The 17,840-nt window shown below is 52.6% G+C and overlaps 4 protein-coding genes across 8 annotated transcripts; 3 read left to right on the forward strand and 1 right to left on the reverse strand.

The window, feature by feature from the left end:
• Nucleotides 1–967: 967 nt before the first annotated feature.
• EIF4A1 (eukaryotic translation initiation factor 4A1) lies at nucleotides 968–6,870 on the forward strand. Its single transcript, XM_079797737.1, has 11 exons — nucleotides 968–1,028; nucleotides 2,356–2,404; nucleotides 2,861–2,993; nucleotides 3,378–3,517; nucleotides 4,458–4,626; nucleotides 4,958–5,067; nucleotides 5,241–5,384; nucleotides 5,472–5,609; nucleotides 5,708–5,797; nucleotides 6,055–6,134; nucleotides 6,228–6,870. Exons 1-11 carry the CDS (start codon nucleotides 1,006–1,008, stop codon nucleotides 6,370–6,372), a joined length of 1,221 nt encoding a protein of 406 aa, XP_079653863.1. The 5' UTR covers nucleotides 968–1,005; the 3' UTR covers nucleotides 6,373–6,870.
• A 156-nt stretch (nucleotides 6,871–7,026) lies between these two features.
• On the forward strand, nucleotides 7,027–9,180 carry CD68 (CD68 molecule). Its single transcript, XM_079797738.1, has 6 exons — nucleotides 7,027–7,511; nucleotides 7,610–8,055; nucleotides 8,206–8,325; nucleotides 8,449–8,521; nucleotides 8,639–8,809; nucleotides 9,032–9,180. The coding sequence occupies exons 1-6, from the start codon at nucleotides 7,463–7,465 to the stop codon at nucleotides 9,163–9,165; spliced, it is 993 nt and encodes a 330-aa protein (XP_079653864.1). The 5' UTR covers nucleotides 7,027–7,462; the 3' UTR covers nucleotides 9,166–9,180.
• Nucleotides 9,181–11,072: 1,892 nt separating this feature from the next.
• Nucleotides 11,073–14,835, forward strand: MPDU1 (mannose-P-dolichol utilization defect 1; the record flags this gene model as incomplete). Of its 5 annotated transcripts, none has more annotated exons than XM_079797742.1 (7): nucleotides 11,073–11,199; nucleotides 12,534–12,599; nucleotides 12,777–12,909; nucleotides 13,244–13,329; nucleotides 13,451–13,569; nucleotides 13,712–13,822; nucleotides 14,083–14,834. In XM_079797742.1, exons 1-7 carry the CDS (start codon nucleotides 11,097–11,099, stop codon nucleotides 14,203–14,205), a joined length of 741 nt encoding a protein of 246 aa, XP_079653868.1. In that variant the 5' UTR covers nucleotides 11,073–11,096. The 5 variants fall into 5 exon arrangements, with proteins under 5 accessions (XP_079653868.1, XP_079653872.1, XP_079653871.1 ...); XM_079797745.1 differs by lacking the exon at nucleotides 11,073–11,199 and adding an exon at nucleotides 11,804–11,872 and having other exon boundaries at nucleotides 14,083–14,835; XM_079797746.1 differs by lacking the exons at nucleotides 13,451–13,569; nucleotides 14,083–14,834 and having other exon boundaries at nucleotides 13,244–13,357; nucleotides 13,685–13,826.
• An 87-nt stretch (nucleotides 14,836–14,922) lies between these two features.
• Nucleotides 14,923–17,801, reverse strand: SOX15 (SRY-box transcription factor 15). Its single transcript, XM_079798001.1, has 2 exons — nucleotides 15,894–17,801; nucleotides 14,923–15,175 (listed from the first exon to the last, which is right to left on the reverse strand). Exons 1-2 carry the CDS (start codon nucleotides 16,424–16,426, stop codon nucleotides 15,010–15,012), a joined length of 699 nt encoding a protein of 232 aa, XP_079654127.1. The 5' UTR covers nucleotides 16,427–17,801; the 3' UTR covers nucleotides 14,923–15,009.
• Nucleotides 17,802–17,840: the final 39 nt, after the last annotated feature.

Here is a 17,840-nt window from a genome sequence, read left to right on the forward strand (position 1 = left end):
GGATTACTGCCTGCCAGATCTTCAAACTTTTTTTTACATATATATATAAATGCCACGGTCCTGCTCTGGTCAATAAAGGATCCTTTGGAGATACATAGTGGTGGTCTTCCTTAAGGGGCCTCAAACTTAAGGGATATGCTCTACCTCAGGCTTTCCTCCAGTCAGTGCTGTTAGCTACCCTTTCATGGGTCTTGAGACAAGGGGCCAGTTTGCCATCCTTGGCTCAGACAGTGCCAACACCATGTCTTAGTTACCAAAAAGAATTCCCCGCCCAGAGGAGCAAAGGATGGAAGGAGAGTAGGTAATCCTCAAAAATAGGGGAGCCTGAGAGGTACTAAAGTTGGGGGACAGGACACTTAAGGGAAGATAGCCAGCCAGGATTCAAGACAGCAACCCCAATGCTCTTAAGCCCGGAAGTCAGTTGTTCCATCTCTCCTCCTTTCCTGCCAGGGGAGTCCTCCCAGCCGCTAGGGTTTGGCTCCTGACCCATCCTCCCTGCTACACTTGGAACACATCCGGGGTTTGTCCAGTCTATTTCTGCTGGAGAACAAAATGTGGGTTCAGAGAACACCTGGGGCAGAAGGCAAAGGGAAGTGGTAGTCCCGGGAGCCCGGAAGTCCCTGGAGGCTGAAACCTCGCCCCCTTTTCATGATAGGGCCTACGAGGCCACATGACTGAGACACTATCACCTCCGCACGTGTAGAGGTGCAGGGCCCCAAGATGGCTGCCTGGCCGCGAGGCCAGAGTCCTGTATGTCACTTCCGTACCGGTGAGAAGGGCGGGCCCAGTAGCCAATGAGGCTGTGGGGCGGGTCACCAACTTGATAGGCGCTCAAATTATCCAATGGTGGCTACGTGCCAGAGCGCCTACAAACTAACGTCACGCCGAGTTGCTGAGCGCCGGCAGGCGGGGCCCAAGCGGCCAAGCCAATGCGATGGCTGGGGCGGGGTCGGGCGCTCTATAAGTTGTCGATAGGCGGGCACTCCGCCCTAGTTCCTAAGGATCATGTCTGCGAGTCAAGATCCCCGGTAAGGAAGGCATTTGTTCGAGACGGGGGCTACTTACCCTGCCGTTCCCTTCCGAGGGCCCCGCGGTGGGGTGTGGGGGAAGCTGAGGCCCACAGGGTTGCGGGGAAACCACGCCAGGAAGACCGGTCCTGGGGGAGGGACGAGGCAGCTCCGCGGCGGAGGGCGAAAACAGCCTGGCTTTCGGAGCCTGGAGCGCGGTTTGTTAGGCCTCGACTGGAGACGGCGCCCAAGCCCTGGCGCTGAGTGGCGAGAGGAGGTCGCGACCTGGCGTGGGAAAGGGAGGGAGAGGCGGTCGCAACCGTGCGTGGCCCACAGCCGGACGGTCCGGTTGCCTCTGCCGGAGGGAGGTCTTGCGCGCGCTGGATTCCGCAGGATTCTGGCGGTACCACTTGCCGGGGGGGGGGGGGGCTGGGTCCTCACGTCCAGTCGTTGCGTCGCGGTGAGATACCGGTCGGGGGAGAAACCGGCCGTTCAGGGTGCTGGTTTTCTTGACGGCCGGGATTGAGCCTAAGCCCGAAGAGCAGCCGCGTGAGGCGCCAGGAGCCCACCCGGCACCGGGCGGGCGGGTCCATTTTGCCGCACAAGCCGGGCAATTGGCAAACTGCGGATGGGCAGGTCCACTTTCCTTCGGGGGTGATCGCCCTGAGGTATGGGGAGGGCGACGCCATTTCGCGTAGGGGGCGGGCAGGGTGTGGGTTGTTCCATGGTGGGGGGGTTACGCCGCCGGGTCGTCGAGGGAGTGAGCACATGGCGGCCTGATGTCCTCCCCTCCCCCAGCCCGCTTCGCCTTTAAGTGTTGTGCAATCTCCCCATTAGCTAGCTCGGCTGGGGCTCATTGTGCGCGAGGCCGCCACCGCCCGCGGCCTCCCACATCCGGGCACCGCGAGGGGGGGGAGATGGGCTGCAGGGGGTGGGGGAGGGCGCCAACGCAATGACGTGGGGGGAAGGGGATGTCCTACTCTAGATTCTGGGAGGTGAAGGGCGGGACTTCCGGAGCGCCGGGGCGGTGATGGGAGGTGCACTAGCTTGGCCTCGGAGCAGCGTGGCCTGAAGCACGTGGGCCCGGCGGCAAACACCACCTCCAGGCCTCCAGATTTTTCTAGGCGAGTTACTCCATCATGTCGGAATGGCATGACCTGAGCCGCTCCCTGGGAAGGGCCAAAGGCCTGATTCGGTTACAAAAGTAACTGCTGTGTCTCTAGTAACTACTAGGGGTTGGGTTAGGGAGTGAAGATGGCATCATGTAAGGCGGGCTGCTGGTAGGAAGAGCCGGCTACCAAGATTTGTATCGTGCCTCAGTCGGCATACTCATATTTTAAACCAACAGATCCAGAGACAATGGCCCCGATGGAATGGAGCCTGAAGGCGTCATCGAGGTGAGAATAGAGCCCTATCACCATTATCCTTCATTTCTGGGAATGGCATTGTTACTGGCAGTGTCCCCTAGTTTCTGGATTGGTTGTTCATTGTCTTAAGACTAATACCATACCCTGGGATTCATCTTTAATGCATAGCCTAACTCTGAAGTAATTAAGCTCTATTTACTGGGAGTCTTAACTTTTATAAATAATTTGTTTACAATATTTGTGTCCCTGAGGGTATGTGTGAAATGTCATTCAAATTGAGTCCTGTCATCCCTTCTAGAACCACCAGCCTCACAGTTTTCAAGTGGACTGGTCCCTAGAGTGATTTCCTAGGCAATGTAGAGTCCTCTGGCTTCCCTGGGTGGGGGGGGTGTCTTTTTACTCTGAAACTTTTGAGGGCAGGCACAAGGTCCTATTTGCTCCAGTGTACAATCCCTGTTTCTACTTTAATTTCTTTGCATCCTACAGAGTAACTGGAATGAGATCGTTGACAGCTTTGATGACATGAACCTCTCAGAGTCCCTCCTCCGTGGCATCTACGCCTATGGTTTTGAGAAGCCCTCTGCCATCCAGCAGCGAGCCATTCTTCCTTGTATCAAGGGTAAGATCTCTGCTCCAAAACAAGTTCTGAACTGTCCCAGGGTAGGGTTGCACCTGATTTGGTGGTACTTGTCTCATATTAGCCAGGGACAAAATAACTCCTTTATTTACACTAGTTTGGCTTTTGGTCTGTGATTTAATAGTATTTTAGCCAGCTCATAACTTCCTCTTTGCAGCTATATTTCTAGCCTATTTCATGCAGTACTAAATGAGTTAGTGACCAGATCTGTTCCCATTAAGGTACTGGTTGTGGTAAAGTCTGAAATGCTTTGTGCCTGGCACATAACTTTGAGGTGCTTATTGATAGTGTTTTGCAAGGCCTTGAATGTCTCATGACCCCAGAGTGTATGCTCTCTACCATATCGAGTCTTCCTCCTGATTGTAGGTTATGATGTGATCGCTCAAGCCCAATCTGGGACAGGAAAAACAGCCACTTTTGCCATTTCGATTCTGCAACAGATTGAATTGGATCTAAAGGCCACTCAGGCCTTGGTCCTGGCACCTACTAGAGAATTGGCACAGCAGGTGAGTGTGTAGTTTATTTCTCCTCCCCTGAAAGACTGATTTAGAAATAATTAGCACAATCCAAAAACTGAGTATGCTCCCCCACCACCACCACCACCTTGGAAGAACTGCAGTATCTACCCAAACATAATAAACATCATTTCCTCCTCCCATTTCCTGAGTCAAATGGGAAGGCTTCTGGGTGGAGCCTGGCTGGCTGAGCAAGTCTGGCAGCTGTTTTATGGACAAACCCCCTGGCAATGGGCAAGGAGACATCTGATTGGTGATGTTGCTCTTATATCAATCAGGGGCAAAGCAGATGTACAGTCCTTAGTTCATCCTAGCTTGATGCCTGTGTCAGTGGCCAGAGCTGTTTCATGCCTGAGGCACATAAAATGATAATTGCTAGGTCTTGGAGGGGGAAAGATCAGAAACACTGGTCTCATAATAAGTAGATTATTATTAACAGGCTTAGGAGGGATGTCGTTTTAAAGTTTGTGTGGAGCTGTGATTGCTCTAGTAACTTCTAGATAACAGTAAGTAGGTAGTTCTAGCACAACTCCATTAAGAGTGAACATGTCACATAATAGTTTTTGTGGCATGGATATATGTTTTATTTGCACATAAAACGGTGCTATGAGAATAATAAGTGGGTCACTATTTGCTTTCAGAAAATTAGATGGGGGTCTAGTGTGGTAATGTTGGAATTATTTCAGAGGGCAGTTACTGTGAATCATGTATTCTCAGGAGCCAGAATGTTCAAATCCTGAGTCTCTGCCATTTAACTGTCAGTGTGATCTTAGATGCATTTAACCTGCCTGTTTCTCGCCTGAAAAGTGAGTTTTAATAATAGTGCATATAAGTTGTTGGAAAAAAATAAAACATGAGAAGCACTTAAAATGGGGCCTGGCACAATTGTAGCTAATAATATATATGAGCATCTGTCTTTTTCTGGGTTCAGATACAGAAAGTAGTCATGGCTTTAGGAGATTACATGGGTGCTTCCTGCCATGCCTGCATTGGGGGTACCAACGTGCGTGCAGAGGTGCAGAAGCTGCAGATGGAAGCTCCCCATATCATCGTGGGCACCCCAGGACGTGTGTTTGACATGCTTAATCGCAGATACCTGTGTGAGTATCTTAATCTTCTGGTCCTCTAGGTCACTTGCCTCTTCTGCATGCTTTCCCAGTCTTTCCACTGGCCACAGTCTTGTTGCCAATGAAGCTCATTTCCCCCTGAAAGAGTTGCTCTATGATGAACCCCATGCGTGTCATCTGAGCCTGGCTTCCCTGTCTCAGCCCAGGTAGTGTTCTACTTCCCAGGGCTATTGTCTGGCCTGGCAAAGGATCAAAATTTGAATTCTGAGAGCAGACCACCTATCCATTTCTGGTTCTTTATTGGGAAAGTTAAGCATATTTCATGTTAACCTGATTACCACTTGTTTTCCCCCCCGCCCCGTAGCTCCCAAATACATCAAGATGTTTGTACTGGATGAAGCTGATGAAATGTTAAGCCGTGGGTTCAAGGACCAGATCTATGACATATTCCAAAAGCTCAACAGCAACACCCAGGTGAGAAACATTTAGTCTTGCCTTTATGGCTGATCCTTTTTAGATTGGAGTTGGGGTGATAGAACAAGAATGAGGTGCCAGAGAATTCTAGTCTCCAGCCTTTTTATGCACTAGCTTGTTTTAGGTGGCAATGGAGCATCTCTTACCCTCGGCTTGCTATTTTTTCCCCTTAGGTGGTATTGCTGTCAGCTACAATGCCTTCTGATGTGCTTGAGGTGACCAAGAAGTTCATGAGGGACCCCATTCGGATTCTTGTCAAGAAGGAAGAGTTGACTCTGGAGGGTATCCGCCAATTCTACATCAATGTGGAAAGAGAGGTGGGGCCCAGTGCAGGAGGCGGACCTGATAGTAAGTTGTTGGGTATAGCCCCCTGACTGATTTTTCTTCCCCAACTTCACCCCCAGGAGTGGAAGCTGGACACATTGTGTGACTTATATGAAACCCTCACCATCACCCAGGCAGTCATTTTCATCAACACTCGAAGAAAGGTTGATTGGCTCACTGAGAAGATGCACGCCCGAGACTTCACTGTCTCTGCCATGGTGAGATTTCCCCTTATTAACCAGCAGTGTGTGAGTCAGTAGCCCACTTAAGCCAGTTCTCAGAACCAATGTGCCTACACTCTTCTTTCCTGTTCTAGCATGGAGATATGGACCAAAAGGAACGAGATGTAATCATGAGGGAGTTCCGCTCTGGCTCTAGCAGAGTATTGATTACCACTGACCTGCTGGTGAGTAAGAGGGAATTTAGACCAAAAAACTGAAGGGAGAAACCAAGGTGATTCCCTCTCCAAGGGGACTAATAGTGCCCCTCTTCAGGAAAGTAGCAACTTGGAATAAAATCTGGCATGCCTCAGGTTTTCAGGGGAGAAGGTGACACATCATTTCCTTTGCCTTTGGCTGCCTACATGTATACTCCAGTTCCTTCTGGGTAGTTTACCCCCTCCTCTCACTCACATGCTGAAGCTGTCATATTTTCTTGCCATAGGCCAGAGGCATTGATGTGCAGCAGGTTTCTTTAGTCATCAACTATGACCTTCCCACCAACAGGGAAAACTATATCCACAGGTGAGTGCATTTACCCAGCCCCTCACGCCCAATCCTCGCTGGGCTGAAACTTGTTTTCTGTGTGCCGTGTCCTAAGGTGTCCTTCTTTTCCAGAATCGGTCGGGGTGGACGTTTTGGCCGTAAGGGTGTGGCTATTAATATGGTGACAGAAGAAGACAAGAGGACTCTTCGAGACATTGAGACCTTCTACAACACCTCCATTGAGGAGATGCCCCTCAATGTTGCTGACCTCATCTGAGAGGGGCTGGCCTGCTACCTCATCCCAGCCAGGGCTCTCAGTCCTTGGCAGGCTGAGGAGGAGCAGGAGGGGGGAGGGAAGGGAGCCAAGGGATGGACATCTTGTCAATTTTTTTCTTTTTTTTTTTTCCCTTTGAATAAATGTCACTTTTTGAGGCAAAGAAGGAACCGTGAACAATTTAGATACCCTTTTCTTTGGGGTAGGCTCATGCCCCAGGCGCCGTCTCTTCTCCCAAAAACACTAATCCACTTCCCTAACCTAGTCAACTCCCTGCTCCAGCCAAATTCCTCTGAAAATGATTCTTCAAGGGGGCTATGTCACTCAACCTCATTTACTGGACCAAATCTGGAGGGAGAACCCTTGAGTTAGGTGGCCCAGGGGATTGTCCCCATGTGGGGGGGAGCAGGGGAGAAAAAAGTAGTAGCCATTTTTACATTGTTTTGTATAGTATTTATTGATTCAGGAAACAAAATTCTGAATAAAATTACTTGGAAACTGCCTGTTTGGGCTTCTCATTTCTTCCCCTTCCCACCTGCTATGGGGTATATATATCCCCCCCCAAGCTGATATTTTACCCTTTTACAATAGTCATTTAACAGTGAGTGTGACCCTTGTGTAGGGTTGGGCAATCACCATCACAAGTGCCTCACATGTCTCAACCAAGAGGAAGTGATGGGTGGAGGGGGAAATAGACTGGTAACTGGATTTTTACATTGAATGTTTTCTGGGAAACATTTTCTTTGGGAATCAGAGGGGCTGCTTTTCAACTGGTTCTGTAACCCTTTGCCAGAACCGTTGGGTTTTGTTGAGGTAGACTAATGGGTCCCCAAGGATCAATGCTTAACTCCTCCCCACGTGATGGTCTGGATTCTGACAACTCCCACTTTGGTGAAGCCAGGGCCAATCATTAGTGACAAAAAATGACTAAGTGGTGGCTGGGGCTGAGGTCCCTGAGTCAGGTTGTGGGGCAGGGTTAGCTTAGTTACAGGAAGTTAAAGACTTTCATTTCCTCCTTTTCCAAAAGGAGGCAGGGAATAGGGTAGACTGGGTAAGCAGCCGATACACTACCAAGAACTCCGGCTGCTCCGCCATGAAGTTTGCTGTGCTTTTCCTGGGGGCTGTGCTGGGCCTACTAGCAGGTAAGGAAAAAGGACTTACAGGGAGAGAGCCCCCCCCCCCCCCCCCCTCAGGAAGGAGCCTGTCCCTGGGTTGTAACCAGTCTTTCTTCGGTTGAAAGCCCAGGGGACGGGGAATGACTGTCCTCATAAGAAATCTGCCACTCTGCTACCATCCTTCACGGTGACACCTACAGCTACAGAAAGCACAACCAGCCACAGAACTACCAAGAGCCACAGCACCACCACCACAGGCACCAGCCATGGGCCCACAACAGCCACTCACAATCCTGTCACCATGACAAGCCATGGGAATACCACAGTTCATCCAACAAGCAACAGCACCGCCACCAGTCCAGGATCCTTCACCAGCAACAGCACCGCCACCAGTCCAGGATCCTTCACCAGTTCCCCCCACCCAGGACCACCTCCACCCTCTCCAAGTCCCAGCCCAGGCTCCAAGGCAGCTGTAGGAGACTACACTTGGACTAATGGTTCCCTGCCCTGTGTCCATCTCCAAGCCCAGATTCAGATTCGAATTCTGTACCCGACCCAAGGTGGAAGAGAGGTAAAGCTAAAAGGGGTAGGGGGATAAGACTGGTTCAGAAGGGAAGAAGGAAGAGTAGAGAAGGGGACCAATATAGGGTGGGGTTGAAAGAAAGGTATTTTAGATGGCACAGCTGTGTAGCCTTATGACTCTTACCTTTAACTTCCACAGGCCTGGGGCATCTCTGTACTGAACCCTAACAAAACCACGCCCCAGAGAGGCTGTGAGGGTGCCCATCCCCACTTGCTTCTCTCATTCCCCTATGGACAGCTCATCTTTGGATTCAAGCAGGTACCTCACCCCTCATCCCTCACTCTCCAAGTGTCCTTTCCCTATTGATCCCTTGCCGCATCCCTCTGGGACATGAACACCGCTCTCCCCCATTACCCTGGGCTTTCCTGGTCGCCTCTGCAGGAACCACTGCAGAGCACTGTTTACCTGAACTATGTGGCTGTGGAGTACAATGTGTCCTTCCCGCAAGCAACACGTGAGTTAATGTTCCCTTTCTCATCACTTGCACTAGATGTCTGGATTCCTAAAGGGACCTAAGCTGGGGGGTGGGGATGTGGATATAGAGCTGATCCTTCCTTCCTCACTCTCTTAGAATGGACATTCTCAGTTCAAAATTCATCCCTTCGAGAACTCCAAGCCCCGTTGGGCCAGAGCTTCAGTTGCAGAAATGCAAGCATCATTCTTTCACCAGCTTTCCACCTCGACCTGCTCTTCCTGAAGCTACAAGCTGCTCACCTAACCCCTACAGGGGCCTTTGGGCCAAGTAAGACTTAACTTCTTCCCTTCTAGAACTCTCCCACTGCACTAAAAGCCCCTACTCCAGGCTACTGCCCTCCCTTCCTCTACATTACCCATTCTTCATTCACTGCTGTCATCTAGGTGAGTTTCTCACCAACTGCCTACGTACTCTAACATCCCCCATATTCCTTCCTCCCACCTTTATCCCACCACCACCATTGTGATACTTGCCCTATCTTTCTGCCAGGTTTTTCTTGTCCCAGTGACCAATCTACATGGCTGCCTCTTATCATCGGCCTGATCGCCCTCGGCCTCCTCACCTTGGTGCTTGTTATCTTTTGCATCTCCCGGAGACGTTCACCCGCCTACCAGCCCCTCTGAGCCTTTGTCCCAACGCCGAGGGCACCACTCAGCTGACTCAGAGACAATCTTCCTTCCCTCTCGGTCTTGAAGAACAAAATCAAAGATAATGCAACTGGGAGAACTGAAGGGAGGTGTTTATTAAATATGACATTCCCTCTCCCCCTTCCCCAATGGGAGAATAGTAAAGCCTGCTCAAATCTTTGTCTTTGGTTTTCCTTGTCCTTCCTGCCAGGATTAAAAGCCGTGAGTTTCTTGCCATAATGGTTTCTATGCGTTACATGGTTAAGTCTAAGGGAGCTGGTGAGGAGGGATGAAAATGTCAACGTGTGACCAAATACCCTCATGGGTTCATCCCCCAAAGCCTGGTGTAGCTGGTGTTGAATCTGCTCACCTCCCTTCCTCATTCTGGGGCCCTTGGCTGCGCCAGCTCCTCCTCTCCAATCCAGTAGTCACCCATCCTGGAGGCCTTCTTCCTGACCCTTATATGCAATTACAGGTGAAGCAGGCAGCTATAGCAATGAGTGTGGGTGGCAAGGTCACACCTGTGTCATTTTGTTTCCAAAGGATGTGCTAGTGGCTCCTTAGCAACAAGAATGCCTGCCTCGCCCACTATGTTGATTAAACCCTTACTGCACCTAGGATGCTACCTCACCTGCAAAAGGTTTCATCAACAATGGGAGCTGTGGGTACAACCTCCACATTCAATTCCCTCTGTGCTCCTGGGAACAACATACCTCCAGCCTGGGCCGCCCAGGGAGCCAACCCTGATGTTCCAAGTGGTGGTGGGTGGATGCCCTGGGGCAGCCTGTGCCCAGATGCTACAAAAGGGCCTGCCAGACAGCCTGCACCATCACTGAGTGCCACTCTCTCCAGTGCAATTGCTGGGGGCCAGAATGGGACCCTCCCAGTTGTAGGAGGCCTTTACGCTACAGAAAGTAGCCCCTGGGACCTAGAGACCGACCACCCCATTGTGGGCAGCCCCCCTGTGGCAGAGTCCCAAGAGCCCCACCACTTCTCACAGACATCCCCTACGACCGTGCAGACTGTGGCATGAGAGCAAGAAGGCCAGTCCCACCAGCGGGGTGGCCAGGGTTAGTGCCCCAATGCCGGGTGGCAGAGGGCATCACTCCCGCCAGGTAGTCCAAGGTGCCCTTTCCCCGACAGGAGTTGCTGGGCCCATTTAGCCTTGCTTAAGCCCTTCCTCAGAACGTGGTCACAAAAGGTAGAGGAGCGCGCCCCTCTGGCCAGCGCGGTGGAGGGGAACTCAGGGCCCTGCCTGTGCTTCAGGGAACCCGCCAGGGCTGGGCTCCGCAGGGGGCAGGAGTGCCATTCCCTGAAAAATGGTCTCGTCTTCCCCACCTCCTCCTCTTCTGCTTCACTGTCCCGGAGCAGCAGTTGCTGGCGCACCCATTCGCCAACGCCTGGGTTAACAAGAGGAGGGAGAAGCATGGGCCCTGACCGCACCGCGAGTCCGTAGACGGCTTCCTGGTGCAGGCTCTCCTGCTCCCGCCAGTGCCATTCCCACTGGAGACGCCGAGAGAACAAAAGCTAGAGAGGTACAGCGCCCCCATCCAACGCCATTTTGGAGACTCAGCTCCTCTCTCAATTTTGAACAGTCAAGTCAGCAGGGAGAAGATAAGATGGCGCCGAGCAGGAGAAGCGGAGAAAAGCAGGAAGAGAAATCTTGCTCCCAAACTGGAAGGGTAAACAAAGGTGCAAAACAATGAAGTGCGCAGGCGTACAGCTTTAGCCTGCTTTAAAATTCCAACAGCAGGGAGGGTGGGCCTAAAACGTGGTCTCCGGACGAGACCTATTTCACGCTAAGAAAGAGCGGAGCGCAGGGGCGGTCCAGCTCGGTCACGGAAGACAGGGGGCGGGGTTTCGGAGCGCGCATGCGCACCGTAGGTCCATGAGGATCTGAAGGAACTGGCGGAAACAATCTTTACAATATGGCGGCCGAAGCTGACGGGCTGCTCAAACGGGTGCTGGTGCCGATTCTTTTACCTGAGAAATGCTACGACCAATTTTTCGTCCAGTGGGATTTGCTTCACGGTGAGTTTTATTCGGCATCTGGTCAAAGTTCTGCTGGAGCGCCAAAGTGGGGCGTGACCGCGGACTAAGTGATGGCGGTGACTACTGCATGGCTTGCTGGGCGGAAATTACTTCTGATAGGGGCGGAAGTGGCTCGGACTCCGTAGAGAGAGTGCGCCATTTTGGGGTGAGGGGGCGGGGGTCGCCGGGTGGAAGAAATTCTCTGTGAAGTTTATGCTTTAGAAAGCGGAAGGCCAAAAGACTCAAATTTTATAAAACGAAGTTAAAATATAATCCAATAGTTCCAGCCTTTAATTGATCACTATACCTTCAGGAGCAAGGCCAAATTTGATTGCAGGCCTCATGAATCCAGGCCTTCAGCGGCACCCCCAAAGGTTTCTGCCATCCTGATGATGCTTTCCTTCCAGCCCCCACGTTTGTTCATGGTCTAATTTTGGAATAACTTGACTTCCTTCAACTTTCTACGAGGCAATTCCACAGCAAGGCCCATCTGAGAACTCAGACGCTTTGGGAAGCTTTCCCAGTCTGCCCCTCGGTTCATGGCACCCCACTGTGCTTCTGAAACACTTTTAGCTGCATTCATGACCCAAGAGAATCTTGACACCCACTGGGCCAAGCTCCTTGAGAAGAAAACTCAAAGGCTGGAGAAAATGTGGGTGGCCCGGGCAAAAAAGTAAGCCCTGGAAGGTAGGACCAGGAACAGCGGGTTCAGGGGTGAATGGTAAAGACGAGACCCAAGTGGCGCGCCCCTAGATGCTTAGTGAAGGGGAATAAAGGAGCGGAGTCCTCTTGGGCATTGTTCAGCTTTACACAGGGAGAGCTTTTGAAGTAAGACCTAGGAGTTTATTTAATTCTCACCTGAGGACATGCTTAGAGAGAGGAAGGAAGAGAGAGAAACATCAGTATGAGAAACATCGGTCAGTTGCCTTCAATATGCTCCCCGACTGGGGATCAAACCCGAAACCCAGGTATGTGGCCTGGCCTGGAATCAAATCCGCAACAACACTCAACCAGCTGAGCCACTCATGGCTGGCAAGACCAAGGAGCTTAGATGTAATCTTCAGGGAATGGAAAATTGGGTTGGAGAGAAAGAATGGTGAAAGCTGTTTTGAAAAGTTACTTCATCTTAGCATGGTATGATTTGGAGCAGTCAGGGCCAGGCCTTTTTCACCTGCCGCCAGACAACCCAAGGCTTCCTTGTGTGGGAATGCCCCGTCTGAGGGAGCAGTGCAGCCACAGAAGTGCTTTAAGTCTATAGGCCCGTACTGTCTCCTGAAAACCCTGGCCTGGGTTCCAGAGACCTCCTCTCTGCTTACCCCTTTTTCTCTTCTCAGTCCCCTGCCTGAAGATTCTCATCAGCAAAGGCCTGGGGCTGGGCATTGTAGCTGGGTCACTTCTGGGTATGTATTTCATCTTCCTTTTCCTGCTGTTGGGTGGATGGAGATTGAGTACTAAAATGCCATAAACTGGATGGATCCCTTAACCAGAAGTGGGGTTAACATGCTTCTCAATAGCTGTTTTGTTGTGCTTCCAAGGGATATCAGCTCTTCACCCATACCCTTCTCATCCTTTCTCAGTAAAACTGCCTCAGGTGTTTAAAATCCTTGGAGCCAAGAGTGCCGAAGGGCTGAGCCTACAGTCAGTAATGCTGGAACTAGTGGCATTGACTGGGACCATGGTCTACAGCATTGTCAACAACTTCCCCTTCAGGTGAGGGGTTTGCCCTTTATCCCCAAAGGTAAATACCCACAACTCTAGTGGGGTTAGGGTGAGGGAGGTAAAAGGGCGGGAAAAGCTTAAGCCCTTTTGGAAATAGTCATCACCTATGGAGCTGATGAGAGGAGGTGAGCATAGATGCTCTAGATTCAGAGTGAGTCAATCAGAGGTGGCGGTGGTGGTGCTGGGAGGCAGGAGGTAGGAACCAGCAGGGCTGTGGAGGACAGGGAGTAATCAGATAATTGTGTCCCCAGATGGATGGGCTATGGAGGCTTTTCCTGCCTCTTTCCAGGCCCGCCTTTCTTCCTTCCAACTCTTGACTCTGCAGCTCTTGGGGTGAAGCACTATTCCTGATGCTCCAGACAATCACCATCTGCTTCCTGGTCCTGCACTACAGAGGACAAACTGTGAAAGGTGCTGGGGATTTACCCAAGAGCAGGCTGTGGCTCCTGAGAGCCCTGCCGGCTGGAACTCAGGCATGGGGAAGCCAGAGGACTCCTGAGGTTGATGAGGACTCCTTGTCTCTGACTCCTAGGCGTGGCTTTCCTAGTGGGTTACGCTCTGGTCCTGCTGATACTGCTTTCACCACTGATGCCCCTGGCCGTGATCACCATACTCCAGGCCTCCAATATGCCTTCTGTGGTGGTGGGGAAGGTGCGTACTGGGAGCAAGGAAAGAAATATTGAGCAGAATGGGAGCTGTGTGGGAATATTTGACTGAGGAGAATGGGGGGAATCTGATGGGAACCTGGGAAGAATTCAGATGATAGAACAAAGGGTCTCAACTCCTGTTCTAGCTGCTCCAGGCAGCCACCAACTACCGCAATGGGCACACGGGCCAGCTCTCAGCCATCACAGTCTTTTTGCTCTTTGGGGGCTCCCTGGCCCGAATCTTCACCTCCATTCAGGTGAGTTCACCTCCCTCTAGGGGGCACTAAAACATCTTACCTCCCACCTGAGGACTTAAAGCTGCCTGGTCTCTGGACCTTTTGGGGGGTGTTGAAGAGTGACCCTAGCTGTTTCTCACCTTCACCTCCATTCAGGTGAGTTCACCTCCCTCTAGGGGGCACTAAAACATCTTACCTCCCACCTGAGGACTTAAAGCTGCCTGGTCTCTGGACCTTTTGGGGGGTGTTGAAGAGTGACCCTAGCTGTTTCTCACATTCAGGAAACTGGAGATCCCCTCATGGCTGGAACCTTCGTGGTCTCTTCCCTCTGTAACGGCCTTATTGCTGCCCAGCTTCTCTTCTACTGGAATGTAAAGGCTCCTCACAAGAAGAAAAAGGAGTAGTAGGGCTGAACCGGCTCTTGGCGTCCATTCCATGTTTCTGTTCATCCACCTAACCTCAGGGTCCTGAGCCGGCCTGCTGGCTGACTTTTAATCATTCCCCATTTCTCTGCAGATGCAACTTTTTGAGCCAGAGTTTGTTTCCGTGGAAAGGCATAGATGGTAGACCCAGATTATCAGGCTGACGTTTGATATTGATTGTGCACTGTCCTGTGTATGCACTATTAATTAACTTAACCATTGGATGAACTTTTTTTAAAACAATTTCTAGCTACTTACCTATTCTGGGCAAGTCTTGCCCTGCCCTCCCATCTCCCCACTTCCCTTTTGGCCTTAAGAGGACAGAGCCTGGACAGTGCAAGGAACTAGAGGCTTATGGCTGCCTCCCTCCCCCAGCCTGGCTGGGACTGTCTCCTGGACCCCAGTGCTGGGGGGGAGGCAGGGGAAGGGGGATGGAGAATGACTCAGTCAGGGCCGCAGGGTGGGGTGAGGAGGTTCCTGCTCTGGCAGGTCCAGGCAAAAGGGAGTGGAGATGATGCTGGTTCCTGTTGTAGTGAGGGGGGAACAGAGATGGGGCAATAAAGACGCAGAGACATGGCTTAATTGTACAAAACCGTGTTTGTCCTACAAAAAATATAAAAATTTGTGTTGCTCCCTCTGGATGGGGGTGGGCGGGCGGGGGAGGGGACTGGACCACAGGCCTCCTCTAAACTGTGCAAAAGAAGGGTTTGCAGTTTGGAAGTAGGGGGATAGTTCTGGGTGAAAAAGAGGTTGGAGCCCTTCCTGGGAGGTCCATACCCATGATTATTAGAGGTGGGCCAGGGGCATGGGGGCCCCTGAGAGGGGAGGGTTGTAGGGAGTAGGAGAGCCTGGGGGTGGATAGGGATTATAGGCGGGGAGCAGTTCCCCCTGGAGCCTAGGGTTACTCTGATGGAGGGAGCACGTTGAGGCCTCTGGTTTAGAGTGGGAAGAGCTGCAAAGAGAGAAATACAGGTTAGAGGGCACTTTCCTAGGTTGGTGATGCCAGGCAGGGTCCCCAGTGTGCATGGGAGGGCAGGTCTGACCCATTCTGGGTAGACAAATAGAACCTACCCATCCCTGGCTATTTGGGCCCCACTAGGTACTTCAGGTCCAGAACCAGACCCAAGGCTAGCTTAGAGAGCAGGGCAGCCTTGTTGGGGCAGGCTCACCAGCGAGCTTGCGTGCTGTGCGCCTGTTTTCCTCTTTTGGGGCAGCAGGCCAGAAAGGGGTAGAATTGGGATTAGCCTCTCCTTGCCCTGGGGGCTGAGAGGAAGTCAGGTCACATCAGGGCCAGAAGTGGGGATGGGGGGGGGGATGGGAGGGGGAATGGGGGGGGCAATGGCAGGAAATCCAGATAGGTAACAGGAACAAGGTCAACATCTAGGGGCCTTTAGTCTGCCCCCTTCTCCCCCTGCAGGGCCGCCACTGCCAGGCTGATGGGAAAGCCCTCCAGGAAAACCCTGGGCCGCCAGAACCCTCCCCAAAGATCTGGGGGTGCTGGTAATGGTGCTGCTCAAATCTTAACGGCAGTCCCTAAACCCCAAAGGGGTGACCTCCGCTTTGGTGGGTTCAGGCCCCTTTTCAGCCAGGCCCTCTGATATGTGCCCCATCTAGGCTCAGGGAGGGAGGACACGGCATCTCCTTCCTCACCCCCGCTCCCAGCCACTTACATGAAACCACGAGGCAAGTAGGATGTCGAGTAGTTGGGGGGCTGGTACCCAAAGCCTCTGCTCCCCTGGGTGGTAGCGTATCCTGGCCCCCAGACCGGCCCGCTGACAGCCACTCCGCCGCTTCCCTGGCCGAAATGGGGCAGCCCAGTTCCCGCGCTCTTCGTCTTGCGCCGTGGCCGGTACTTGTAATCGGGGTAGTCGCGCAGGTGTCGGGCCCGCAGCCGCTTGGCCTCCTCCACGAATGGCCGCTTCTCGTCCTCGCCCAGCAGCTTCCACTGCGCGCCCAGGCGCTTGGAGATCTCCGAGTTGTGCATCTTTGGGTTTTGCTGCGCCATCTGGCGGCGCTGAGCGGAGCTCCACACCATGAACGCGTTCATGGGTCGCTTCACCTTCTCCAAGGGAAGGCCCCCGGAGACCACGGGGCTCTCGGCGTCTTCCCGCTCCTGGGAGCCCGAGGATGAGGAGGCAGCGGCCGTGGGAGTGGGAGGTTCCAGGCTCCAAGCCTGGTCTTGTGAGAGGACGGGTAGCGCCATGGGGATGGAGGGAAGCCTTATAGAGGGCGCCTACACGCCCTCTCCTCGAAAGCGAAACGGTGATCCCCAAACTCTGTATCCTTAAAATGGAAGTGTCTTCCTAGTATGGAGTCCTTCTAGAGAATCTCGTGTCCTTAAAAAGTATATATCTCGTCCCCAAGTTCGGAGTCCTTATTCTGGAGCCCCCGCTCCCTACCGGATTAATCCTGCACCCTGTAGGAGAGGGGAGTGCAAAATCTGTCCGTACAGGGCAGGTTGCTTTCTCCTTTTCTTGCTGCGGTTTAGTGCCAGACCCAGTCCCGCTCCTACCTTTAGCTGGTCGGTCTTTGGTGGAGGCCGTAAACTTCCTGCTCAGACTCTAGTATTGTAGCTGAGGCTGGGCCGCGCAGCCCGGGTACCACAGCACTCGCACCTGGCCTTAGTGGGTGAGTCAGGCCCGGGAACAGCTTTTAACGACTGACTCCTCCCCACTCCCTCCCAGCAGGCCGCGCCTCCTTAAGAGCGCCAGCATCACCTAGTCCTAGGCAGACTCAGGTATCCTGCTCTTCCCAGCCCCCAACACCCCCTCAGGGTACCACGCCCCCTCCCCACCCAAGACCCAGATGTCAAGCCTTCCAGCCCCAGTAGCTCTGCGAGTCTTCCCCTCCCTTAAGCGTTGGCAATTTAAAGTCAATTCCTTTGCACAATGGGAGCAAACACCCAAATCAAAAGCCCTCAGGGTCAATTGTGCTAGGAAGAACTGGAATACCCCACACCCACCCCAAACCCTTTTCTTGTGCCCAGTGCCCCTCAAAACCCGATCTGCCCCTGGGGCAAGAAAGTCAGGGCAGTTACTGGGAGGCAGGCCATTCTTGTTGCCTGAGTCATCCCAGCAGGTGCTTGGGTGGTGATTCAACACCACTCCAGGTGAGAAAACTTAAAACTCCCAACTCCGGCCCCCAAACAAAGGTTTCTCCACCACATTGCTTTATCTTCAAACTTTAGTCAGAGTCTGGAGGCAGGGAGCCAGGAACCCCAGGACAACTCCCCTTGGGTTGAGAGATCAGTGACATGGATCCTGGAAGATGAAAAAGGTCTGACTCCAGAGCAGGGAATGAGGGCTGGACATCTAGGTTTCACTCTGCCCAAGACTCAGCCCAAGCCCCAGGCCTCAGGTAATCCGATTAAGCAGCCAGTCTTGGCTCTTGGCTCCTAGCAGGAACAGTTCCAGCTTGGGCAGCCCTACCTAGCCAGCTGTGACTCAGGGTACAGGAGTGGCCCAGCTCCCTCCAGCAGCAAACTTGGGGGGAGGAGAGAAGCCGCAAGACACAAGCCACTCTCCTCGACCAGGAGGGTACCTGGGCCTAGGGAACTGAAGACTGTCCAGAATCCCCAAAGTAGACCATCTTTGGAACACGAGAGCCAGGTGCAGAGA

The sequence above is a fragment of the Cnephaeus nilssonii genome (assembly GCF_951640355.1).
Source record: "Cnephaeus nilssonii genome assembly, chromosome: 19".
Classification (NCBI taxonomy): domain Eukaryota; kingdom Metazoa; phylum Chordata; class Mammalia; order Chiroptera; family Vespertilionidae; genus Cnephaeus; species Cnephaeus nilssonii.